Raw genomic sequence first — 27,811 nt, 5'->3', positions numbered from 1 at the left:
CAAAAGCCATTGAATTCGTCATTCACCTGCACAACTGGGGATTTGCTTTGAAAACTGAAAATAAAGACAGCTTTCATTCTCTCTAAAAGGAAGCACAAGTTGTGAATGCAACAATAACTAGTGAGACAAGATGAGGCATACAAGTTCTTATAAGAAGAAAAAGTCTACCATGACTAAATGTTGAGTGGACAGTGGGAAACCCTCAAGGGTTCTCTTCAATTCCACTACAAAAGGTTAGTCTGGAAATGTAGTTCAATTTCTGTCATTCCTTACTAAGAGACTTGACACTTAAGTGACTTTTAATGCCAACATTCTTATTTTGACACTGCAACTAAAGCTATTCATAGTGCATTACAGCAGTACAATATGCCATAAATATAACTCCTCAATTTGAACCAGCAACAACCTGGTCACTGTTTACCGATTGCCAGACTGTTGTGTCCAAGCCCACCAGAGGCTCTCTTGTTGTGGAGCAAGACTGGGAAGGCCAGGTGTTTTGTGGCAGATGGAGCAAATGACTTCCATTAAACACCTAGCTCATAAAACCTGCTGTGCGTTGGTGGGCTAGGAATAAATCACAACATCGTCCTTGCAAGATAATACCCAGATGGCAGCATATGGCAGCGGATGGAAATCATTTGCTTTACGGTGGTGGCACTCAGGAGGCTACTCTTTGCCCTAACTTTCAAAAAGAGTGAGGGATTCTCTTTTACAACCCCCCTGTGTTGGACGTCAGAGACTTTTCAAAGTGCTGAGTGGGTAAGCATGTCTTTGGTGAACTGAGCCATTTCACTTGCTTTCCCATTCCAGAGATATAATTTTCCATCTGAAAAACACTGTCCTGTCCTGTTACATTAATCAAAAACATATATATATATATACATTGAGGCTTTGACATCAAGAAGAGAATGGCCTGAACAGTAGCCAGTTAGCTAACTGCTCCATAGCCACACAGCTAACCAACAGCAAATTCAAAATATGAACTCCAAAAAAGACCAGACCAGCTACATTGTAATTTATTGACAGCTGTCAAATACACAGATATAGAATGGTGTTTCAGAATGGAATAAGCTAGCTAGGTAATGTATATCAATGTTGGTGTTAGACATTATAACCACAACAGAGTTTTAGGCAGGTTGGTTATAGCAGTGGTATAGCAGTGGCTATGATGGTATAGATTTATCTTGATTTTGTGTAACAGTACGAGAAATGCTGATAATATGTGCTGAACTGCTAATATGTGATGTGTTTCAAAGCTGCTGGTGGTTAGCTAGGGGTAAGCCAGAATCAGGGTGTAAAAGGGGCTGTATTCTAAAAGCCTGCGATTGCAAAAAAATGTTGCTGTTCAAGAATAAAGAAATCACAGGGTACAGTAACTTGCCATAATATGCCAAAATATGTTTTCAAAAACAATAGAAGGACTGTATTATGTGGTTCTTCACCGTCTATGGACAGCAGCTTCACTCCTGCTCGGGCAGTTCTCCTCTTGACGTCATATTTCTGAACACTTTTCCGATATGATGGTACTGGGATGGTACTTAGTGTATACATTATTGAACATGTGTAATTTCAAGGGTGGTGTATAAAGTGAAATGTAGTGGTGAAGTGGTTGAAAACTGTGTAGCTTCCAACTAATGCTAGGATCCAATCCTGTCATAATTCACATTCTAAATTTAACTTTAGACTAAAAGGCTCCTACACAAATGTAAACTGGTATGTTGTATTGGGACTTTTAACTGGAAGGATTAAACAAATCACGATGTTTAACAGCAACCTAATTCTGCAACCTTTCCTTTAAAGTTCCAAGTTCTCCAACTGCCTTCTAAAGTGAAAGGTCACATGCCATGACGTAGGTCACATGCCATGACGTAGGTCTAAAGTGAATGGTCACATGCCATGACGTAGGTCTAAAGTGAATGGTCACATGCCATGACGTATGTCTCTCAAATGAGACATCTTGATTTACCAGCAGGTGGAGTGGGTTGACATTGGTTCCTCTGGCTGGAGGTAATCCCGCCTCTCCATTCTGGCATTGGGAAGTGAAACAAGTGCTGGCAATGTTTCAATAGAAAAAGAAAAGGCTGCACTGTGTATTTTGTGATCTTAAAAAGGGTCCAATTAAACAACCCATATTGTGAATTTCTAACCAGCATTTTTAAAGTGAATGATGAAGTCTGATTACAGCTTTTGTGCTAGTCTAAGTGTTCTGAATTCCAAAGTTCAGCCATAAAAATGTGACGATAATGCCTTTGACTACTGAAATTCAATTTTCACAGCAAAATGAAATGGCTTGAAGGCATCAAGTAGTAATGGTCACTCTAATATACAGTTCAGAGCCCTCAATGTGTCACAGAAAACCTCTTACTTTCTGTCCTGATCTGTATTACCTACAGGAGGTCCCAGGCTCAGCAAAACCGTCAAAGGCTTACCTCCTTTAAGGTGCTCACTCACCCTCCAGGACCAGGCTTTTAACCTCTCAACCATGAACAAATCATTCACATTTCCAACTCGGCACCAGCCTGTGAGAGCTCTCTGACTTCTCTCACCTCCGTCCATTTCCACATCAGTTTTCTCATCCATTAGTAAACAGAGCTGACAATCTCAAGGGTGAATAGCAGCAATAGGGATGCATTGAGCACATAATTCTTTTATTTCTTGAAAGTTTTTTGTTTTTTTTCCAACATACAATAAGTTGTTTTTGCTTGGTTATGGCTTCCAAAACCTCCCAGCTAACATTTTGTCCAATTCTGGAGGACACTTTTAAAGGTCCACTATGTTATTTTGAGATTTAAAATAGTGCTAAATGCCCATGATAAAGCAGTAGAAGTCAAGGAATGAGATCACATGATAAAGAACATTTAGTAAAGACCGCTGTTTTGGTCCAAACAAAGTGCTTTCTAAAATCTGGGACAAGTACTGGCCTTATGTACCATATGTATGTTTTCAAATGTTCAGTGTGGACAGAGGTGGCAGCAATATGCAAAACTACATACTTCACTTTTAACAAAAGCAGATCAAAAGTAGAAAGCCTGGACATAGTCTAGTAAGTCTCCTTATCACACCCAAAATAATATTTGCTTAGGTCTGAATATTGAGGCCAAGGTACATCACTCAAATGTTCACGCAAATCTCCCATTCACATGAATTACTTTTGCATACACTCACCAAACTTTTTATTAGGAACACCTGTACACCTTCTCATGGTGGAGGTGGTGTAATGGTGTGGGGAATGTTTTTTTGCACACTTTGGGCCTGTTAATACCAATCAATCATTGCTTGAATGCCACAGCCTATTTGAGTACTGTTGCTGACCATGTGCATCCTTTCATGGCCACAATTTACCCATCTTCTAATGGCAACTTCCAGCATGATAATGCACCATGTCGCAAAGCAAAAGTCGTCTCAAACTGGTTTCATGAACATGACAATGAGTTCAGTGTTCTTCAGTGGCCTTCCCAGTCACTGGATCTGAATCTAATAGAACACATTTTGGATGTGGTAGAACGGGAGATTCACAGCTTGAAAGTGCACCTGATGCAATCATGTCATCATGGACCAGAATCTCAAAGGCATGTTTTCAACATCTTGTGGAATCAATGCCAAGAAGATTTGAAGCTGTTTTGAGAGCAAAGAGAGGCCTTACCCAGTATTAGTATAGTGTCAAGGATGTACAAGTTGGTCAACAATATAGCTTAAAAAGAGCATCACAGTTCTAGTCCATCATAGGAGGTCTCCTGAGACCAAGAATGGCATGTGGCACTACCCGGCCATGTATCTCCGTTTCAGTGGATATGGCATGTGAATTATTTAGACTTTAATTTCTCAAACATAACAAATCTCTCTGAACTGGATGGCATATCAAGAAAGATATGTGGAATTACAGTCAACAGGGAGGGAACTATCATATTTGGCCGTACTGTGTGCTACTCTACATGAAAGGGCAGAAATATTTTAGCAAAATGTTTTCTAGATTTGTGTATCGAAGTCTGTATCGTGCAGGGGAAAATGTGGCATTGGAAATGCTGTAATCTGAGATAGTAGACATGATTTCCCCTGTAGTTAAAAGTCAGAATTTAAAGATGAAAGTACACATTTTGTTCCTTGAAAACTGCAGTTATCTAAGCGCTCTGAAACATTTCCTCCTCCCTCTTATTCCTCTTTTTATTAAATGCTGCTACTTTTCAGTTTAATGGATTTGGGGTGTAATCCAGCCAGTATAATGCTTTGATGCCTTGTATGAAAATAGGGGTATTTTGCATACCTCACCCTAATTAAAAAAAAATCTCTTTCTACCTTCCCTGTTTGTAATGTATTGTACCTGTGTGATGAGAATGTACTGGATAGAACTTTGGAAGTTCCTGCCATATTAATTCATCAAAGCTTGTCTGACAGTGTGGACAAGGAAATAAAAAGACAGCATAATTGTTATGAAATTGCACATCCAGACTATTGTCAGTGTACAAATAAAACTTAAATTATGTTAAAAAAAACTTTTAAATTACAAAAACAGCTTCCATGCCACTGTGTGCTGAATGGGGGCGAGAGAATCCCCTCCACAACAATACATGGACTGTTGCTGATTTTGCAGAATCGTGCTTGGCCTGGAACTTACCTGTTGTGGGCGTTTTAGAAGCAATGCTGCCAAAATGACAATCTGCTTCGTGTTGTCAACAGTTCTGGCTTCAAAACTTTAAATACTTGCTTGATTGAGTTTGCCTGGCACCACTGACCCAATGGAATTGTCCAAAAATTGCAAACGCCCACCTATCTGGCACACCAAGCAGGCTCAATTAAATGCTTTTGGATCTAGGTCTGGTTGTAAAAAGCCTGTTCTTTCAGCAAACTGTAAGATTTACAATTGACACATTATGAGGATGAAGTGACCTTTAAACACTCATAAGTTGATTGCTGGGACTCACCATGTTGAGTTTGAGCTCCATATTGAGGACTCCCCCACTGTCTAGGACGGGCATCAGGTTGATGGCAAACACAGCAGCCCTGTCTGGGGGGATGGATATGTTTGGCCCAAAGAAGATGTAGAAGTGCACAGAGAAGGTGTCCAGTTCATTCCGTAGCGTGGGGCGGATGGGCCAGCACTTGTTGGCATCTGCGGTAGGGGCCAGGTAGGTAATGCTATCCCCAGAGTTGAGGACGGAACTTGTGTGTTTTGATCCGTTATTGGGGAGGCTGGGCAGGCCCGCTGCGGAGAGGGTTTCAGTCAGGGAGAAGCCCATGGGCGTGCCGAAAGACTGGGGCATGTTCAGGGCTGAGCCGGCTGCAGTACCCTTGGCAGTATGGGGTTTGGAGCAATCTGGTGTGAGACAGAAGAAACCTTTAGTTAAAATATGAAGTATTGCTCAAAGAGGTGAGAGGAGTGTGTGTGCATGTGTGAATGTGTAATACAATTGCTAAGGAGAAAAACATTACCGGTGTACTGCATCTCCACTGTGTGCCTGATGTCTAGTTGTAGTAGACACCAGAGGTGAGTTGAGGCCTTTCAGACATGTATCAAACTAACTTGTGGCGTTGTGAATCTGTGCCAACACATTATCTAACTGAATTTATATTATCTCATTGCAATATTTACAAACTTATTTCTTGCCAATAAAGCTCATTTTAATTGAATTTTAGTGGATCATACACCTCAACTCTGTTCTCAACTTTGTTCTGTAAAACATCAAGACAGCAGAAAATGGAAAAAAAAAAAGTGCTGTGCACTGCTATAATGAACGATGAGGCTGAATATTTAACCACCAAGGATATGGTTGATCTACAAAATGAAGACAGCGTAATTGTTAGCAAATTGTGTGTGTGTGTGTGTGTGTGTGTGTGTGTGTGTGTGTGTGTGTGTGTGTGTGTGTGTGTGTGTGTGTGTGTGTGTGTGTGTGTGTGTTCATGTGCGTGTGTTCATGTGCGTATGTGCGTGTGAGTGTGTGTGTGAGTGAGTGTGTGTGTGTGTGTGTGTGTGTGCGTGTGTGTGTGTGTGTGTGTGCGTGTGTGTGTGTGTGTGTGTGTGTGTGTGTGTGTGTGTAAAAGACCCATATATGCACGTAGAGTGAGGTCAAATACAATAATATAGCAGAATAATGGTTGGTGGGAGAGAGGGAAGAGGTAAAAACAGTGTCAAGCAAGAGAGAGAAAACAAGTAATGTCTGGCATTTATAGTTTATGATTCAGCAGAGACAAGTAAATAGGTAATTCAGGAGCTAATAGGGCATTCCTGTCAGCTCGCAAAAGATCATAAAATTAATTTCCAGAAGACCTCAGAGAGAAGGATCACAGACTCTCTCCTCTCCGGCTGTCTAGTTTGCATATGTGCCTAGCTGTGTCATTTCTGGAAGTAGATGAGCCATTTTAAAGTGCACTTGTGAAGGCAGTGGCAGCTTCATGAACAAGGGACCACGCTCAGGGGCTGGTAATAGAAAATCCTGTCAAGAGCTCCTTCTTTTTACACTGGCTCTTGAATACCGCCCCTTATCCAGACATATCAACCAGTCATATTATCTTTCAAAACAAAAGTAAACCCAAAAATAGGGCCTTCTTTTTCGCCAATGTTTGATCGAATGATTTGGAAAAACAGTATGTATATACTGTAATGTATTTCATTACAAAAACATAATTAAACAGGCAATTTAATGAGTTCCTTGCTCTCTTGCAAACTATCTGTTATATAAATATGGTATTTATTTTACGCATCAGAGCGGGATTAAGGAGTGCACTGTAGCTAAATGCAAAAGCAAGATGCACAACAAATAGAAGTAGAAAATCAATTATCAATTGGCTACAATGAGGAAAAAAACAACTAGGAAGTATTGTTAAAAGAGGTGAGAGGAGTGTGTGTGTGTGTGTGTGTGTGTGTGTGTGTGTGTGTGTGTGTGTGTGTGTGTGTGTGTGTGTGTGTGTGTGTGTGTGTGTGTGTGTGTGTGTGTGTGTGTGTGTGTGTGTGTGTGTGTGTGTGTGTGTGTGTGTGTGTGTGCTTGTGATAAAATTGCTCCCACTCATGTACACACATCCAAAGACATGACACCACAGTCCACATTCTCTGTTTCCGCTGCATCTCCACTGTATACCTGATGTCTAGTTGAGGCCTTTCAGACATATATCAAACTAACTTGTGGCGCTGTAAATCTGTGCAAATACAATATCTCACTGAATTTTAATTATCTCACTCCAATATTTACCAACGTATTTCATGCCAGTAAAGCTAATTTGAATTGTATTCAATTAGTGGATCACACACCTATAATAAACCATGTTCTCAACTTGAATACCGTAAAACATCAAGACAGCATAAAATGAAATAATAATGGATAAATCATGCGTTCATTAACATATAAATGAAGAGATGGAGATTGAATTTTCTTTAATAGGGTTGCCCACAGGAAGTGTTAAAGTCACTGATCTCTGTCATCCCTTCTAGAAGTATGATGTTATTTTTGGCCTTTCAGTTATCCTCAGCCTCTGTCAATTAACTGAATCCCAGAGGTCATTGAAGCTCACAGGCTGGTTGACTTAGGGCCCTGGCCCCCCTGCACCTGATAGTTAATAAACTGCTCAATCTCATGTGTCATGGTTCTAAATCGACAATAAGAAAGGCCAATAGGGGGATATTTGCCATTAGACCAGTTTACAGTAGAACAGCAACCCTGTAGAGAGAGAATCGCATGGTTGTAAATGAGCCAGGGCTTTACAGGGGACGTTCAGAGGAGAAAAACAGGGAGTACTGAGAGAAAATTTAAATGAATCTGCCCCTTAGAGATCTGAATGTGCCAAGACCTTGATTAATATGAGGATCACAGCGAAATGAAGACATTTCAGATTCTTCAAATAAAGCGTTTTGGTCCTCCACAATGATCATCGTCTTGTCCAAAATGCCAACAGTCCTGGCCCAAAGAACATGCAGATAAGGTGTGACTTAATTAATGGTCAAACTGCCTACTGTTTACTAAGGGTGTTTTCACACTTGGTCCCTTTCAGCCAACTAATAAACAAATCACCAAGCCCTTGACTATTTGAGTTAACTGTGTCAGTGCTGGGCTCAAACAATAAATTAGCACACCCTTGGGTGACTTTATCGACCGATAGCCTATGTGGGAATCTGTTCTGGCTGCCTTAGACCATATTACATCTGATAATATTGAATGATTTGCATACAAAATAACCACAGCATTTTCAATGCATTTCTATCAGTTGGAGGGCAACCTCCTTGGCAGAGCCCATTGTGACGCTTACTGACCTATATAGGACAGCAGAAGATGACTGTAGCAGAAGATGACTGTAGCATAAGCCCACAGTTGGTGACAAATTTGCTCAGCATCCCTGACTCCACACCTTCCCTCACACCTTCCCCCACTATATTGTAATTCTCTGCTCATCACCAGCATTTGAAAAGAGAGTTTGTTCTGTCTGTATAAATTACTTAATCCTCATCATCCTGATCACCTCACTTATCACATAAAAGATGTTCGTCATGGTTCTGTGATAAGTATTTACAAGTCCCTCTATCTTAGCTCACTCTTTAATATACCGATCACTCTTTAATATACAGAGCAACTTTTCCTTTTCTAAATTGAAATAACTCATATGCTACATAGTCTGACATTATTGTTAATTCAGAATGAAAAAAAGGAATTTAAAATATACAGTTAATATCAGCTCACAAATTGGGCAAGTAAAGATGCAGCTATGAGCTACTGTTTCACAACAAGCCCATCCATTAGATTTGCTCTCTGGTGGTTGTATTGCCGTGGTGAAACACCTCAAATAAAATGTTTGGAGAAGGCTAGTTTTCTACCGCAGTACCCTGGCGATATTGTCGGACAAGCATGAATCTCTGACCTACTGTATACTCTTACTGTAATTTGTTTAACTACCTGACATCTGTCAGACTGTCAGGGAGCAACTTATCAGTGCGAAAGGTCTGGTGGACCAACACGTTAAACTTGGCCTTGATTAAGCCAATAGAAAGGCCCTCGAAAATGGACACATAGCCATTGGCTTAATCGAGTGTGCAAACTGCGATGTTACTGCATGCAGTAACATCAATAAAGGATGTACAGAGGATTTGTTTGAGAAAACTAGACTCCAAAAGACACGTTTTTGCTTGCTTGCCAATAGGTGATGGCAAAAGCTTAATCTACCAATTAATCTGGCAATTTAATTTGTTATTGTAATGTACATAGTATATGCCAACTGGCCTCTCCCATCTATGTTCTATTGTTTGGAGGATATATTTAAGGAAGATACAGACCAATCATTATTTGAGTTTCTCGGGGTAGCCTAATAATTGTGACCAGGTTATCACAAAGAGTTCACCATTAATGTGTAATGTTCACATGCATCGTTAACAACAAATAGAGTCAAGTCATCGGCTTCAGGTATTGGACTAAGCATAAACTCCTCGTGATTCATTGTAACTTGAGAGCATGGTGGTAGCATATTGGGTATTCTTAAGGATATCTAGGATCCAATATGATGATGAGTGTCACACAGGGATGAGCAAATCATTATCAATCATTATTAACCATTAAGTATCGTTTGGAGTCAGATATAACGTAATGTTAACTTGTGTTAGTTGGTCATGTGACCACTTGTGTAGATGTCCATAACTGTCTGAAGTTGTCCTGGGGAATAAATGTATTTTTCTTAACCAGTCCTTTCTCTATCATTCAGTGTTTTTCTACCAATTCTTCATACTTACTGTTATACCTCCCGGGATGTTGTTTGGGGGTTTTCACTGTTACTTCCTCTGCTGTACTGTCCAATACTTTTGGTGGGGTTATTGGTTTAAGTACAGTTTGTGACAAGTGTAGTGAAATGTTTTGGAAAATGTTATAAATTGTCATTGCAATTCCCATAGTAAACATCAAAACATAGTGCAATCCTGCATATGGTGCCATTAAACCTACAGTAAAGTGTTTTATTTGCTTTAAAAATCAATAAGCTATTGCTGTGGAATTTATAGTAATTAATAATACAGGAAAAATACAGAACAGTATTGTTTTTGTGTAATACAGTACCTCTTTGCTTACTGTAAAATGTTTTACAGCAATGTATTGTATAGACAAAATACAGTACCGGTCTGGTAACTGTACTGTGGTGCCAATAAAGTACTGTAAATGTAGGTGGTGCTGTTTTGAGAGCTTTGAATGCAAATAGGGTTGTGTTCCTTTTAGTTTAAAAAAGTAAACATTCTTGGTAACACTTTACTTAAAGGAGTAGGGCGTAAGTTTGTTAAAAAATCTGCCACCATTGTGAAATTCAGTTCAAATTTCCAAACAACATCTACAAATATTATAACCCCTGTAATGGACTTGCCGTGTCGGACATAGCTGTTGTGTTTCTACATGTGCGCACAATTTGAAGAGGTAGCCACCAGGGACAGAAACTGATCTGAGCAATTATCAGCCATTTTCCATCAGTTGAAAAAAGACCTAATGGACAGACATATTGTATGTACATATTGTAACGACCCTAGCCTTAGCAGTGCACTATTACTATCTATCTTACTATCAGACACATTCTCACTACTAAGTGAGCCGAGTCTATTAGTACTGTGAAAAGTGCTCTCTTTGAATATGGGAAACACAGGACCAATCCCCACTCGAGACACCTACAGTATGTGTTTCTTGTGTGTGTGTGTGTGTGTGTGTGTGTGTGTGTGTGTGTGTGTGTGTGTGTGTGTGTGTGTGTGTGTGGACAATAAAGTAATATTCAGATGGACAATAAAGTAATATTCTAGGCTTACAATATCATGCTATATTATAAGCCATTATCCATCCCTATAAATATATGCATTATACTGTACCTATTGATTTAATTAATCCAAATGAGCATGAATTCATGGCAAGAAACATGATCACTGAATGTATACTTTTAGTCTGCAACACAGAGCCAGAGCTACCTCTGCAGGTTATATTCTCTAGAGATCTGGCATCTTCATTTGTCATTTAGGGTTAGAGGAAGACACAAACAATCAAAGCTATCCAGATGTAGAAATAGAGTGTGTGTGTGTTGGTTTGTATATCTGCTTGTGTGGTTGGAGGGGGGGTGGGCTTTAAGTGTGTACCTATTTTTTCATGAAGTGCTACACTTTTCAGACTTTTAAATTCCTAACCCTGTCACTCACACATATGAGGTGTTTTGCCATTAGGCATCTTGTTTCTATTACCAGCATACCTCATACAACACTCCTGCCGCAGAATGGCCTAAATCCCCGCATGTCTTCTACTGCTGACATTTCTGCTGCGCACAGACGATTCTTGCCCCGTGACAGATGTTGCACGCTGGCAAGGACATCTTACTTAAAAAGCACCATCAGCAAAATGTGATCTATGGTGGTGTGCATGATGCCATGCTCCCACCCGGCCTTGGCTCAGCTCAGTGTGCATGGACACAGTTTCTGTGAGGGAAGTTGCAGCTATGGAAACTCTTGAGTTCAAAGTTGTAATAGCTTCGGGATACCGCTCTGCAGACCTATCATCTGTTGATGCAAATATATGCTAAACTGCCGTTCCGGGGCTTTGGATTGCCTCATTCCCAGATCAAAGTTTCACTCATTGACTCAAGCTCAAGGCTGATCCGACATCAGTTTAACAAAGTGTTTCTATTCTATAGCTCTGTGGATTCCTGATCAAATAAAGCACACATTGCGGCAGACATGGAAGAGACATCTCACTTAAGGGAGGGAAAATGATTCAATTGCCTTGAGACATAAAAGCAACATGCATGGAAATTGAGGCTTCAAATCATTCAGTGCCAGTTTCATATACAAATACCCACCAACACAGTTTACAAACAGGTACTGTATGGCCTGTTCAGACCCCTTTGAAATTCTAAGTTTCAAAACACAAACTTTCCAGGGAGGTACTTATCAGTCAGTTACCAATTCAGACAAATCATGATATCATGGTGGTGGGGGTCCAAATAGAAACAGGGTTGAAATATTTTTCAGTTAACTTCATATTTTGATTGGGTCAGCTATAGTTTTGTCACATTTCTTTGCTATACAGACAACCCCTACTGATGGATGTAAACAAAAATCACGCTGAAGAGGCACAGGTTAGGGTTCTGTAGGTACGGAAAGAACAGATGTGGAGAAGTGAGTGAAACCTTCGCTATAGAATGAAGTGACAGGTGAACCAGTGCAGACCACAGACATTATCAAAACAAAGTCAAAGTTATGAACAAAGTCAGGGCTACACTAAGTCCACGGATGTGACTTTCCCAGCTGCAGTGAAAGGTGAAGCAGCCCTTCAACATCAGTAGAGGCCCAAGAAGTACGAGTGTACCGAGCAGAGTTGAGGATTTACTCCTCTGACAAGATGATTTACAGAACAGGTCCATCGTGTGTGTGATGCTGAGCTTGGATACGATAGGCGCAGGCATCAAAGATTTATCGCCACTGCCTCAATGCAACGTCCTTGTTTCATGCTCCCCACTCCCTTTGCACAGAAACCCAATAAAAACCTCTTGTACGTTATCTTCGGCCAAATGAAAGGCACTGTTTAGTGTAGTTTTATTAGAATCTATCTTAGCACTCAACAAGCTAATCTTCCAAAAGTCCTTGGAAGATACACTGTGGGTATCTTATTTATATAAGAGCAGTGTGTGAAAGGGAGTGGTGTAATGTCACAGGGATTCAGAGTGTCCCTTTGGGGGTTGCTACTGTAAGTGGCAACCCAGCCGTGGCTTTTTACAAGCAGGAAAGGAGGAACGTAATTTTTCTGTGTGTACAACTGTACCTGTAACACAGCAAGAATTGACACATTTGACACATGAATTTACACATCCAACTCTCCTATTGTTTCAGGAGTTTTTAGGGGTGCCTTATGGAGTCATTTCTAGAACCATTTCATCAGAGGTGCTTTTTAGAACCTGCTCATCAGAGAAGTGCTTTTTGAAACCATTTTACCTATCGCATTCCACATAATGCACCTATTTAATTAAGCAATAAGGCACGAGAGCTTTAATGTGAATAAAGTCACAGCTGAGGGGCGCTCTTAGGCCCGACACGAAGCAGAGGCCTCTCAATCCCACACAAACCTTTTATCAATTCATACAAACAGCAGAACACCAAATTTGTATGAAATATTACAAATGTGACCGAGCGGACGTGAAAGGGACCATTTATACTGGCAGACAGAAACTGACAGTTCAATACGAAACTGAATCTTGCAATCTCAACATCACTGGTTCGAATTAACCACTCAATATTAATGCCTAATACTGCCTAACCGCCGCACAAGTCACATTTTATACCTAACCCTAACCATAATAAGCTAATACATCAGCTTTTAGCTTTTCATACGCCCTAGGTTATAATATTTTATACGAATTCAAGTGTTTGTGCATGGGATATTACTGCAATGATAAACAGGTCAAATGTGTCATAGCTGTTACTTAGGGAACAAAGCACGGCTTCATGCTAATGTCTCTGGGAACAAAGCACAGCTTTGTGCTAACGCCTCTGGGCCAATCATAATGCTTGTTCTGATCCAAAGGTATATTTAGTGAGATATTACAACATAACACTCTAAAATTCACACTTACCCATAGTTCCCAGTGAACCTGCTACATTACTCCCTCCTGTTGCTAGGTAATTGTTGGTGAAAGTGAATGTATGGTCTTTGTGCTACATTATCTCACAACCAATGTTTTTTTAAATTCTGACTGTATTACATATGTGCTCATGTTCATGGTTGTGTTTTGTTGTGGCAGTCTATCAGGGAAGTCCTCCACATATAATAACTGTTATGCGTGGCCATTCACCTTTCAGGTATCTTGATGTTATTAACTTTGAGATATGTTTTGGTCTGCCAATGTGAAATTGCCTGCACTCTTCCTGAAGATACAGTAGGGTACTACTTCTACTAGTTATATCCACAAAATAGAATAGGTTCCATACCATGTTTCATAAATGGCACAATACATGGTTCTATTTAGAACCATTTAGAGAACCCCATATGGTTCTTTCACTTTTAGGGGTGCCTTATGTATATCAAAGCATGGAACCCTTTTTGGTTCCATATAGAGTTGTTAGTTCCTAGAGTGCAATGTGTGTTGGATATCATAGTAAGCGAACACATTGGTACACAGAGGATCTCATTAGTGAAAAGAACAGTAGATGACTGTGAAGACACAGCTGAAACGTGGGTGGATGAATTCCACTCCTGCAGCACCCACACAATTTACAACCCCCAATATCAGGGAAAGTGGAGAGAGAAGAGAGCAGTGGGGGGTTGAACAAGAAGGAGAGGACTCCTGTGAACACTCCTTCACGGAACTGGAAGCATTCTCAGGCTCTGTTCTGAGACCACCTCCGCGAAAGGTCAAGTGAAATATCGCACACAGACAATGGGGGGTGTGAATAATTAGTATTTGCATTGCCATGGTGACAGAGTGTGCGGTAGTGCATGGAACTGCAGGAGGGAACCCTGTGAAAGCGGACTCATAATCCACCCCTGCAGAGTGAGCACAAAGCCCATCTCAGCCCTCCTGGTGAAGACCAGCTCTTAGTCACTGCAGTCCTTCAGGAGGAGAGGCCACTTATGACACATGAAAAGCCCCCTTTGAAGACATGCAACAGACATACATGAAGACAGCCTTATAGCTTTGGTCTAGACTTTTGAATAAACACTGAGGTCACTTGCACTGTCAATTATGGGCTTTAACAAGACCGCTCTAATATTTGTTGAGTTGAGAAAATCTGCACTTTTATGAAATGCAAAATGTATGACACATGCTTAATTATGACACTCACATGACACGGACACACACCAACCCACCATGCCGCACCTTATCTCACTGTGAGATGTTAAATTAGCACATCGCTAATCTCACACATATTTCTATCTGCAAAAGCTTTTCTCTTTTCTTTCTCTCTCTCTCTCTCTCTCTCTCTCTCTCTCTCTATCTCACGCCCCCCCGGGCTGACACTGTACCACACACCATCTCCCAGCCAGGGACAGTGAGAGAGAGATGGTTTTGGAAAAGAGGCAGAATTCACGGCTTGCAACTGTTTAAGAGGATTACAGAGCTTTCGAAACACTCCGTTGAGATAGAGTAACAGGACAAGATCCCTCGGCTTGCCATGCATGTTTTGGCTCTGGATCAAAACGCAATTACCAGCTTGAGATATCAGACAGCAAGCCTTCCAATTACTTTGTTAATATAACACTGACAGGGACAAGTTCCTGATCCTATTAGACACAAAAATGCTTGTGAGGCTGAGACTGCAAATGTGGAGCTGACTAACGTAACTTTTTCATGTACTGTACAGATGAAAATATGTCTCGCAAAAGTCATTGCCCTGTGGTGACTGTAATGTATTCAATTGGAAGAAGAGAGCACATCTTACTCTATTGTAAAAGACAATCTGTATCTGGTGAGGGACATTTTAGGAACAGGAACAACAGCTCTACATCCCCAATGATATCTCTAATTGTACTCCAGAAGCTCTCACTCTGAGAGGTCCTTCACCACACCATTGCCTCATTGTATTTCAAATGTCAGGTTGATTAACAAAGTTTGGCACAGATTGCTTTGGAGTAATTACAAATACTCTCGACAATGCCAACAGAGAACAATCAGGGGAGAACTGTCAAAGTTGATTTCAGAACACCCGCCTCTAATAATAACTGAGGATAAGGAAGATAAGGAAAGACAGCAGAAGATGATTATCTTGCAAAGGTTACTTACTGAGGCTAGCATGCAGAATCTTTCCCTAAGCAAAAATAACAGCGACTGACATTCGAATGTCCCTGAAGGAATTGCATAGCAGCTACTGCCCCATCTGCACTCACACAAGTTCAGAGCACTCAGAACATAAGTGTTTTGATCAGTAGTCATGGACTCATGGCCTCCAGAGTGGCTGATACAAAGCCTAGCAGAAGACTAAAAGCTAAAGACTGAGGATGTTGCATTCCAAACAAACAACACATGTCCTAATAAAATATAGTACTCTGGTTCACCTTTGGTTGGGCGGTAACATTATTAGAGGAGACATTATTTACTCAAAAATCATTTAGTTTATTTCTTGTCGGGCAAGCAATTATATTATTAAATATATGATATTATTAAATATATTAAAATATTATTCTCTTGCACATACAAGGCTCATAGATATCCTAATTGAATCTTTACTTCCTGGAACAGCCTCATGATGTTGCGTTTTGTGTCAAGTAAATGTACTGTAGGTTACTACTACAGTAATCTTGTTCCTACAGTAATCTCCTTGACACAATCGCCCAAATGCTCGCAAGGTCTGGTGGACCAACGGGTTGAACTTGGCCTCCGATTACACACTAGAATGCCTCGGAGAAACTACTGGTTGTATAGCCATTGGCTTTACCTCGCATCAATCATCTCCCAGTGCTTGCGCACCACACATTTCTGATTTGGAGCCATGCCTTGCAGATGTGTGATTTGCTGAAATCAAATACTGACAAATATTTTACTCAGTAAATTCAGTCCCACTAAGGCCAGTTTTCAGTCGTTGTTATTCCAGGCTTATATGTTATATGCTGTGCGCAATAGCCCGGGGTGAGGTTACTACAACAGTAGGATATCATACAATAGCCTGGGGAAGAGGTTACTACTACAGTAGGATATCTATCAGGCTTGTATGTGCAAAATAATATATTGTGGACTGACAAGAAACTGCTCAAAATTTGCTTTTTGAGTCAAATGCCCCTTTAAGTAATGTTTCTTGGACAAAGATAGTACTTGAAGTCTACGTAGGTTCAAGCAGAGCACTTTAAGGAGAAGGGCAACTGGCTGTCAGGTGATGGTGTTTCACCACTGGCTATGCGAGTTACATTTCGGTCGTCCCACCCATCACCCCAGCTTTCACCTGAAGGTTTGCTCTGTGTTTTACCTACCTACAGGGAGTTTGTAAAGTTTATGGCTCCCTGCCTTATAACATTGTATTTAATGTTTGTTTAACACCCTGGTGGAGAGATGTATCAGAGCAGAGCCATCCAATTACGCCAAACGTAATGTATTACCATTTTCATTAAAGTTACATGTCCTGACTGAATTATCATTTATACATATTCAGTCAATAAAAATGGAAAGCATTTCCTCCGTATCATTTATATAGTACCAGCATGCATTATCTGAAGATCATTACTGGTGAGATTCTTATATTTGAGATACATGAAGTACCTCACAGTTGCTGAATGTGTGTTTCAATGTGAGTGTGTTTCTGTATAAATGACAAGAAGAGACATCATAAGTAATTACTTAATCAAAAACACACAAAATAGTGTCATGTTGGACATTTACCCAATTGTGTTTTCATTCACATTGTTGGTGGTCACACATATTTCATTCTTGCAATGCAACTGCGACACCTTACTTTTGCATAAATCAACATAGTGCAAAATTGCTTTTTGCAGGGGAGGTAATATCTTGACAGCTGCTCCTGAGATAAACAGAGGAGGACAGTTGTCAAATCTCTCTTTGGGGGGATGCTTGATGAGCCACTGTTGATGGTCTAAAGATGAAGGGAGATTAATCAATGTCAGCCAATGAGATGACAAGGTTTTCAGGGGTTTGGACACAATACAGGAATAGGATGAGGTGGTGCATCGGTAAGTTGCCGTATTAAAGGTGCATCCCTTCAATCTGGATAATCCCTCTATCCGAGATGGCCGTAAAAAGAAATGCACAAACAATCAAGGTTAAAATGAAAACAAATGTATCCTTCATAGCCTACACTCTTTAAAGGGTTCTTTATGGCACCTTTAAGATTTAATGCAGTCATTTATAGGACCATTTTATGAAAGTGGTGCTTTTTGGAACCTTTTCATCAAAGAGGTGCTATTTAGAACCTTTTTGCCTATTTCATTCCATGTGACGCTCCTGTTTGAAATTGTGATCTCAACATAATGAACCAAAATTCTCCAGCAAACTTACTACATCGCTCCCTCCTGTTTCCAGGGAATTGTGGGTAATTGTGAATTTCCATTCTTTGTGTTTCATTATCTCACTAACCGATGTACCTGTGATGTTGGTTCTTGTTTGATTCTTTGATTTTAACTGTATTACATCTGTGCACATGTCCATGCATGTGTTTTGTTGGGGTGGTTAGTCTGGCACCCATTGGCGTGGACTGTGTGGTAGTCTCGTGTTGCGGCCCTCCACATCTTTTAATTAAAATTGTCACCCGAGGCTATTCACCTTTGAGGTTTCTTGAAGTTTGTAACTTTGAGGTATGTTGTGGTCTGCCAATGTGAAATTGCCTGGACCCTTCCTGAAGCTTGGCTACTACTTCTACTAGTTAAAAATAAAATATCTACAAAATAGAGCCCTGTATGGTTCCTTAGACTATGAATAGAACCATTTAAGGTTATTTAGACTATCAAATAGAACCATTTAAGGTTCTTTAGACTTAAACAAGGTTCTATACCATGATTCATAAATGGCACCATACATGGTTCTATTTAAAACCATTTAGAGAACCCAATATGGTTATTTCATAAGAACCATGTAAAATGGTTCTATTGTATACAGCACTTTTGGGGGTGCCTTATACAGTATGTATCAAACCATGGTACCTTTTTTGGTCCCATATAGAACTGTTAGTTCTAAGAGTGTAACTCTGCTCTCTTTGCTGATTGAATACACAGGCTATGTGAAAGCAATACAGTGGATGCCAACTGAGAATTTGCTATCACCTGTCCACCTCTTTTACAATTTTGCATGGAGGGAACGCTACAAGAGACTATTGAGATGCACCCTATGTAAAGTTACTGTGTCCACACAGGGGGGAAGAAGTCAAAATTCCAATCCAATCTCCAACAGTACAGCAGATAAAATGCAAGTGTTTGATCCTCTGTGCTCATTTATGGCCAACACGCAGGGTACACGGACAAACCTTAGAGGGATTTTCTGCTGCACAGAGAATACAATCATGTAGAATACAATGTAGCAGTTTTATTAGACACTGAGTCATAGAACATGAGAACCTCTTCCTAGTGTCTCAGGGTTATCAGTGATTCATGTTAACCAAGGTCATTTTCCGTTCTAGAAGATGGATGAGGGTATTAAGCACCATCCTCTCTGTCTAATGCAGGATAGTGTCTGTCTCTGCGTGGCTTTGAAACAGGGTTAGGTGATATGGGCAGCAATAGGGACATCAAGAGCTCGATAAGAACACATCACATCTTTTCTCCACAGTGGGAAATAAAACTGGAAAGTTTGGGTGCCTCGATTAAACTTTTAGCAGACCCTTTAGATCAGAGATTCTCAGTGGGTTCTCCATCAGCACCCAAATTGAATCAGGTCATGACCCAATATTCTCAATGTATGATCAATATAATCATACTCTTAGCAAAGATATTCATTTTTAGCTTTAAATCTGTGCAGGCTGTAAGAGTTGAACATTTCAGGAACTATGTGAGACATCACAGCACAATTGAAAAATATATGGCACAAGGAAACCAAGAGAGGGGGATATAACAAGAGAGGTGGGAAGGGCTGGGAGCAGCTGAATTAAAATGAAAAATATCTTAGCATGTACAACAGGAAAAATACAAAATATACCACAATGGAATTAAATTACCATGTTAAAAAAACAAAAAACACATTATTATTATTATTATTATTATTATTATTATTATTAATAATAATAATAATAATAATAAATATATGGTTGTGTGTATACACATATGACAATATATTTGTAATAATTGTTCAAATGAATAAAACAAACAAATTACTTAGGTCCTCTGATGGCTGGGCAAATATATATATATACAGTGCATTCGGAAAGTATTCAGACCCCTTCACTTTTTCCGCATTATTTTATGTTACAGCCTTATATTTCAGTTTTTTATTTTTAATAAATTAGCAAACATTTCTAAAAACCTGTTTTTGCTTTGTCATTATGGGGTATTGTATGTAGATTGATGAGGGAAAAAATTAATTTAATATATATATATATATATATGTTATATGTTATATATATGTGTTTCTACCACATCCCAAAGGTGGATTCAGATCCGGTGACTGGGAAAGCCACTGAAGAACACTGAACTCATTGTCATGTTCATGAAACCAGTTTGAGATGACTTTTGCTTTGTGACAAGGTGCATTATCATGCTGGAAGTAGCCATTAGAAGATGGGTAAATTGTGGCCATGAAGGGATGCACATGGTCAGCAACAATACTCAAATAGGCTGTGGAATTCAAGCGATGATTGATTGGTATTAACAGGCCCAAAGTGTGCCGAGAAAACATTCCCCACGCCATTACACCACCTCCACCATGAGAAGGTGTACAGGTGTTCCTATTAAAGTGCACAGTGAGTGTGCGTACACAGTGGCTTCAGAAAGTATTCAGACCCCTTCACCTTTTCCACATTTTGTTGTGTTATAGACTTAATTTAAAATGGATTAAATGTATTTTAGTTGTCATCAATCCAAAACATGTTGCATACATGTTTAATTAATGGACACATATGATGTGTGTAAAATATATTTTTTAAGGTTGTACTGATAATAATAATACACTAATGATGCTAATTACTGCCTTCGTGCGCATCCATGTTTGTTTTCATTTGTCATCATTCAGTGCATTCTGGTTGTCATGTGAACGTCAGACCAAAGATGTGTTAGCGAAGTGAGGTGAGTAGATCGTTTACTCGTATGTCAGGAAACCCATAGCAAAAACTTCCGGAAGACTTGAAAAGTGAATGATGGGTGAGTGACACATCTTTTTATCTGATTTCATCTTTGGACAGTTGGCTCAATTCGGCTGCTTGTAAGATCACTCTATCCCCAGAGCAAGAAATAACATAGCTTTAACCTACATTTTCCGATATCGGTGAGAACTGTGTTACAGTATGCTGTTGCTACTTCTGTGAACGTCTACATAAAAAAATAAACTGCTCACATTAAGGACCTACGGTTGCAAACAGTGTGGTCAGCCCAAACCCTGACTGTTGCGACAATCTTAAATAGACCTTGTGATCAAGTGTTCGAATAACACTGGTGTTACCGTATGCTTCTCTCTCTAGACTGATCACACCTGTGTGTTGATCACACATAAAGTGCTGATATAGGAGGGTCAACCAGCACAGAATTTTCTTTACCCCCCACTGTTTTTGTCTTCACTCTGGAGTGCCTCCTCCAAGGTTCATATTTCTGTCATGTCGACTCTCTTTCTCACCACATGCATAGCAATGGCTAGGGGAAGTAGTCCTCAGTGAAAAAGCTGTTTTGCAAATTGAAATGCTCTTTGTTTTTCTTCAATCCATTATTTTTCTTTCATCATGCATTTATAAATATTTCATAAAGGTGAGAGTAACCCTAACCCTGAAACGTTTCCCATTTTCTTTCCCAGATAATTTAGTGGTGCACAAAAGAAAAAACACGAGAGCAACATTTTGGCCTTAAGGGCATGCTCCAAGAAAACAATACCAAGACATGCTTTTAATGTGAGTAGTCCAGGTAGCCTCTGTACTCAAATGGTAATAAACAAAAATGAGAGACACACATGATGAAATAAACAATTGTGGAGATATTTCTTGGCTGTGCTCACGCTCCTAAACATTTATCTGAATCTGACATGCTTCACATGCTCATGCTAACATGTTTCATCTCCTTGATAAAATTCTGTCATTAGAGAACCATAAGCAAGGCTCATTGTCTTGGAAACTGCTGATTGAGATCCCTCGATTGCCAACTTCAATTTGAATTTAGGAATTTCACTCAAACACTGAGGGGGGAAGAGAAAGCATTGAATGGAGTCCCAGAAGCCTGAAGTTCTAATGAGCGATGATCACAATTAAAGACACAATCAGGAAGGCTGTGATCTGTAGAATTTCAGGAAATGTGTTTTGAACCCTTGTAACCCTGTGAAAAATACTCATACAACGCTTATGGCTACAACCATGCTTAATTTTTTTGCATATTAGCCACTTATTTCTGACACAATTGTCATGTAATAGATCTGAGAGTAGGTTGTATATCATACAGCAGGCTAATTCTACTGATACCTTCTGTTGTTATTAGTCTTATGCATATTTAGTAGTTCACTATTGTGCCAACTGTATATCAACATATTTTTTATTTTATTTTGTTTTTGACAGCTAAATATGCGCCTGAAATTCCCAGGCTGTTATTTTTGTCCCAGTAAACAATGTCTTTAAAATAAATGAAATAAGTATAGCTTTGAACTTTTAAACTACTATTTGAATATCATGACCCAAGGTCCTGCATCCAGAGCTCTGTCTATGATTTTCAGAGTGGTCACATTTCCCTATCTCTCAACCATATAAAAACAAGTGATGGGCCAGCAATTCGGCTGAAAAACAAATGAAGGATTAACCTTTGAGACAGAAATGATGCTTAGTTAAGAAGTGATGTTTCTTGAGAGTAGAAAGAGAAAACAGAGCCAATGGCTCAGTCCAGAAACATTGCCATCCTGTTCCACTAAGCCCTCAGTACTGTCCTTTAAAGTTTCTATATGGGGCCTTTGGTATATGCAGCCTGGTCTAAGGGGTGCGTAGGGACTGCACACTCTCAATTCCTGCCCCTTAGAATGTGACCATCTGATCATAACCTATTGTTTTGCTAGTGAAAACCCATCACTGGCAGCCCTGAGACCAGGCTCATTGAACATCAATAGGCTTTTTCAAAGAGCCTCTCACATCTCATCACTTACCCATGTCCCTTGGCGTCATGGGTAGAACAAAGAGTAAGCATTCTGACTGAATGCCAATATAAGATGGCAGTCAGGGCTGGCTGTGCAATGATAACACCTGAATTGGTTTGGAAATGGATACCTGTACAATTGCTTGTGTTTAACATTGCCGGTGTTTAAAGTGAAACAAGAGGATATTTGTATAATTTCAGCCACTCGTTCTAAAATTTGCACACAAGAACCAAAAACAGGTGTGTCAGTCTCAGGCAATGCAGTCTATGCACCGCAAGCATTCCAGGTGCACTTAGAATATTGAACCTAGTTCAAATAGATCTAATAGATACTAAGCAGCCACACTATCGTATTTATATCATATATATGGTATTTACTTTCACTGGAATTATGAAAAGGATGGACACAAAGCTTTTTAATAGTTTGCTAAGTTTCAAATGGGGTTATCTACAGAGGAGAAAAAATCCTCAACCAGGAAATTGCTTGAGGAAAAGTTTTACATTACAGCTGATGATTCCGATTTTGCATGTATAATACACGTATAGGCTATAGCTCCAATTCGAGGTCACAACAGGAGGTTTAGGATCCTATATTCTTTGGATCTGCACATAATGTAACCTGTGTTAGTGTGCAAAAGTGCTTTGATTCACTTTGGTTCTCTGACATTATCTCATTTATTTTTTATTAATTGAAATTATTCCTTCATGTTAATAGTCATCATCAGCAAATCAGACATAATTAATGTATTTGAGATTGAAATGTCACTGCAGAAAAGAGGAGACATTGACAACTGCAATTAAACAATGTCATTATTATGGCTTTTTAAATTGACATTTTGAGGAGAATGTCTTATTTGTAGAGATGCAGCAAATAGACAGCAATAATAATCCCCTGGTGTCTGCATGAATTCTCCATCTATTTCATACTTCCCACATAATCCAACTGCTTTATTCATCATTATGACTGAAACTCAGTGGAGAGAGGGATTAAAAACACTCCATTGAAACATCTAGTGCAAAAATAGTGTCAGCTTCATTCTGTGACAAAGGTTTCCGGTGTGTGGTGTGCAGCACTCCAATTTGTCAAAACGATTAATCTGGAGAACCCTAACCCTTTTTTTCTCCAAATAACAGTTAACCCATTCCACCTGGAATCCCATCATGGGAATCAGGCACTGTGAATCGGTTACCCCCACTTAGCTTAAGCCGAAATTCTCTTATTGGGATGCATTATAGAGCCAATGCCTGAGGACAAGCCATATGTCGGCAACATTTGTGTCGATAAATCCAAATAAAGAATTAATGGATCCCAGATCAAATCATCAAGCTGTTCCTCTTTAATCTTAATCATGCAATTCTCAAATATTTCGACACACAGTTGCTTGACAGGGCATCCAAAAATGCCCCCAGCTAGCTCTGTTCTGTGGGTGTTGTGTCAAAAGAAGTATTGGCATGCTGTTCTGTGCCCCCAGCTCTGCTGCTGAGAGCATGGCAACAAGTGGACATGTTCACAGTGAGGGATCCTGCCTTGCTGTTAACACCAGGCTTGCATCTTGAGGATTTGCTGCTGTACTAGTTCTGAAAATCTCCATCAAAGATCTTGGAACCAAATGCTACTGTATGTCACGTCGCAGATTTTCAAAGAGGAGCTACAAGGCCATTTGAAAGAATTTGAATGTTTTAATCTCTCAAATGATTGTACTTTAGAGAGATGCAACTAACACTTGCATAACAGGTATGTAAATGCTGCTTCGGACTTAACCTGTAGCTTCACAGTGGTAGGCAGAGAGAGAGAGAGATACAGCATAAAGAAAGAGGGAGAGGTAATGAGAGAGAAAGAGAGAGAGAGAGAGTGTGTGTGTGTGTGTGTGTGTGTGTGTGTGTGTGTGTGTGTGTGTGTGTGTGTGTGTGTATGTGTGTGTGTGTGTGTGTGTGTGTGTGTGTGTGTGTGTGTGTGTGTGTGTGTGTGTGTGTGTGTGTGTGAGTGTGTGTGAGAGAGAGAGAGAGAGAGAAAGAAAGAAAGAAAGAAAGGAGAATGAAGCCGAGAAGCGAACCTTCAACCGTTCTCTAAATGACACCTATACACAGTATGTGACTCACCTTTGACCTGCACCCCGATGCGGAAGTAGACATCGACATTGCTCTGGTATCTCTCCACCAGGATGTAGTACCACTGCTCCCAAGCAGGCAGCGGTGTGTCCAGCTCACAGGGGCTCCACTCCCTACAGTCCAGGGCACTGGAGTTGTGCACAGGGGGTGCCCTGGCTCTAATCTTCAGAACCACTGGGCAACTCTCACTGCTCTTATTCCTGGTGCTGCAGTTGACTAGCTGCACCTTCACCTTGGAGATGTAGCTCGGTATGAACACTCTGCCAAACAAGAGAGACACACGCATACTGAAATAGGACTTCCGTGAGGGCTCCATACCATATCCCTTTATATCAGCTTTCATAGATGTATCTACATTATGTGCAGTGCATTTATATATTGTCTAAGAATAGCGTTCACAATGAACAGTGGGTGTTCTCGAAAATGTTGCTGCTGTAGTTCTTATTTTGTTTCCTGTTTATAGGCAAACATAAAAACACGTTAAGTCAATATGCACAATAAATATTGATTTCTAGAGAAGTTTGTTAAACAACCATCCTATATTCTTAGATAAAATATCACATTTAAAGAAAATTCATAGTTCAAATTAAGAGTACATGGATTGTAATGTTCTCTTTGCTTTTATTTGGTCTAGGAACATGTAATGTTTTCACCCAATGGACTATTAGTTGTGTTACAATCTGCTCTTTCAGCCATCATCAAATAAATTGTTTTGTATGTTAACTAAGAATTGAGAACAAGACCTTAAAAAAACCTAATTAAATACAACATGATTAGAGTTAATAAACTCTATTCAGGAGTTCAGATAATTGATAATTGTTCCTTTGAAACTTTGCCTGAATAAAAACAATAATTTTAGCAAGCTTAATTAATGTCTCCATCATTAAAAATGTTCTACTCAATTATGTGGATTTCACACCTGATTACATAATGAAAGGATATTTCCAAATTATTGGTCTTCCTACTTAATTGACATTGTCACATCATATTTTTAAAAAAACATCTTTAGAATACTGGAAACTCAAAATAAGAAAAGTATTTTCTTGAATATGACAATACTTCAATAGTCCCCAAAAGAGTAGCTCCATTCCCTGCCATCATAACGTTTTTTTTTGCCATCATAAGCCTGCTGTAGGAAGGGTCCCATTTGTGAGGGCTAAACTAGTCCATGACAAAGAACTTTTGAAATCCTAAAAATGAGGTGTCAACTGATAAGACATTCTGTCCGAAGGCTCCAGTCCAGCATCACAAGGAACTCATGGAACCATGAAGGGAAAAGGAGGAGAGAAGACCATGCAACGGCTAGGTACGAGGCAGATGTTCAAGAGGCCACACCTGGAGAGAGCTTTAACATAAGGATCAGATATGCTGGAAAGCCAGTAGGGAAGGGGCTGCAAAGAGACTTTCAAACAACTCTGTGAACCTATATATATATAGACCTATAGTATATATATACTATCCACTTATCACGTCTACTAATTTGCTTTTATTGCCAATTGAGAGACCAAAGCACTATTATGAGAAATTAATGAGAATTAACTAAAGTCCACAATGGCCTGTGAAGTGAGGATGGGAGAGAGAGAGAGAGAGAGAGAGAGCAAGAGAAGAGACATCAAAAAGAAGATAAGAGATTCAGATGTGGAAAATAAAGGATAAGCTGACTCACTTGTAAAGCACCGATCTGTTGTGGACTGGGATCATCTGGTCAATGAAGTACCCAGGATACAGTACTGAAATCCCAATAAGCCTTTGCACAATGAGCTGGGGCTGGAACAGGTACTGACACTCTTCATAGAGACCCTTGGGGAAAACAGAGCCTTGTCTAAATTAGTCAGAAAGGATTTATCTCCTATCGTAATTTCCACCTACAGTATGTTGACTTGCCCAAATGTAATTGCTTGTAACTTTGGAAATATTAATTAAATTAAACATAAAAGTGTGTGCATGATGTGGGTTGTCCTGTTACATTTAACAACTGGATAAAAAATTGTGACACATAAGCAGTCATAACAACTCATAGGTAATCATATCATACATACAATTATTATGTTGTATAGACACATTTTCACAGGGAGTTTATGCATTTCTGTAGTGGTTTGAGGTGGAAGTAGTGGTGAGGAGACCTGAACACCTGCGCTAGCTCCTTGAGTTAATGCCCAGGCTTTAACATAGCAGGCTAAAGCTGGTATAGCAAGTGGGGGTACTTATGGCTCCATTCCAGTTAGGTTGCATAAACCCCTGTTAATTATCATGGTGAAGACTACTAGATTACAACACTGCATTTCAGTGTTCACCCCCTGCTCAGTCCTTTCTCTCAGGTCACTATGCAGTGAAATACATGAATCATTGTCAGGATACACAGAGCAGCAGTCCCACCTCTTGCCTGTTTCACTTTTACAGGTCTGCTACACCATAGGCATGAAATCCACATCCATGAGATGAGCATGAGACAGAATTGATACAGATAGATTCCTATTGTAGCCAACATCACCTGCTACACCAGCGCATGTGCAAAGTGTATGTTGAGCGGCTGTAAAAACGTAAAATTAGGATTGGAGTCTGTTTTTCTCTAATCCATACGCGTAACACAATACAAAGTGTCTAGCATTTTGTCTTCTTTTAGTTCTGTACTCCAACAGTTTGGATCTGAAATCAAACAATTACTATGGGGTCAAAGTAGAGATTCTCATCTTAAATTCAATGTTTTTTTTCTTTCAGATTGGTTTCACCATTTAGAAAATAAATTTTTTAAACATACTCCCCTATTTCAGGGCTCCAAAAGTATTGGAAAAAATCATATCATGTCCAAAAAAAGCACTCATGTTTAGTATTTGGTCAACAATTCTTTAGCAATGCAATAATTGGCTGAAGTCTGCGGTCCATTGACCCTACCAGATGCTGGGTATATTCTCTGGTGATGCTCTGCCAGGCCTGTACTGAAGCCATCTTCAGCTGTTGTTTGTTTTGAATTTTTTCTTAATTATGGTGAACATCCTTCAGTCATCTACTGTAGAATTCTTCCTTAGCCTGTACTTTACCAG

At 39.7% G+C, this 27,811-nt stretch overlaps 1 protein-coding gene across 1 annotated transcript in view; it reads right to left on the bottom strand.

The window, feature by feature from the left end:
• Positions 1-26,471, bottom strand: part of tmem8b (transmembrane protein 8B) — a gene marked incomplete at both ends in the record, with an annotated part of 46,529 nt that extends 20,058 nt beyond the window's left edge. Inside the window, 3 exons of the mRNA XM_083674254.1 lie at positions 4,920-5,311; positions 24,762-25,030; positions 26,437-26,471. Of these exons, the coding sequence (XP_083530380.1) occupies positions 4,920-5,311; positions 24,762-25,030; positions 26,437-26,471 (696 nt within the window). The remainder of the gene's footprint in view (positions 1-4,919; positions 5,312-24,761; positions 25,031-26,436) is intronic.
• Positions 26,472-27,811: the final 1,340 nt, after the last annotated feature.

This window comes from Argentina silus (genome assembly GCF_951799395.1).
Source record: "Argentina silus genome assembly, chromosome: 7".
Lineage (NCBI taxonomy): Eukaryota > Metazoa > Chordata > Actinopteri > Argentiniformes > Argentinidae > Argentina > Argentina silus.
The sequence above is the reverse complement of the archived record's forward strand: the minus strand, read 5'-3'. Positions and strand labels throughout refer to the sequence as shown.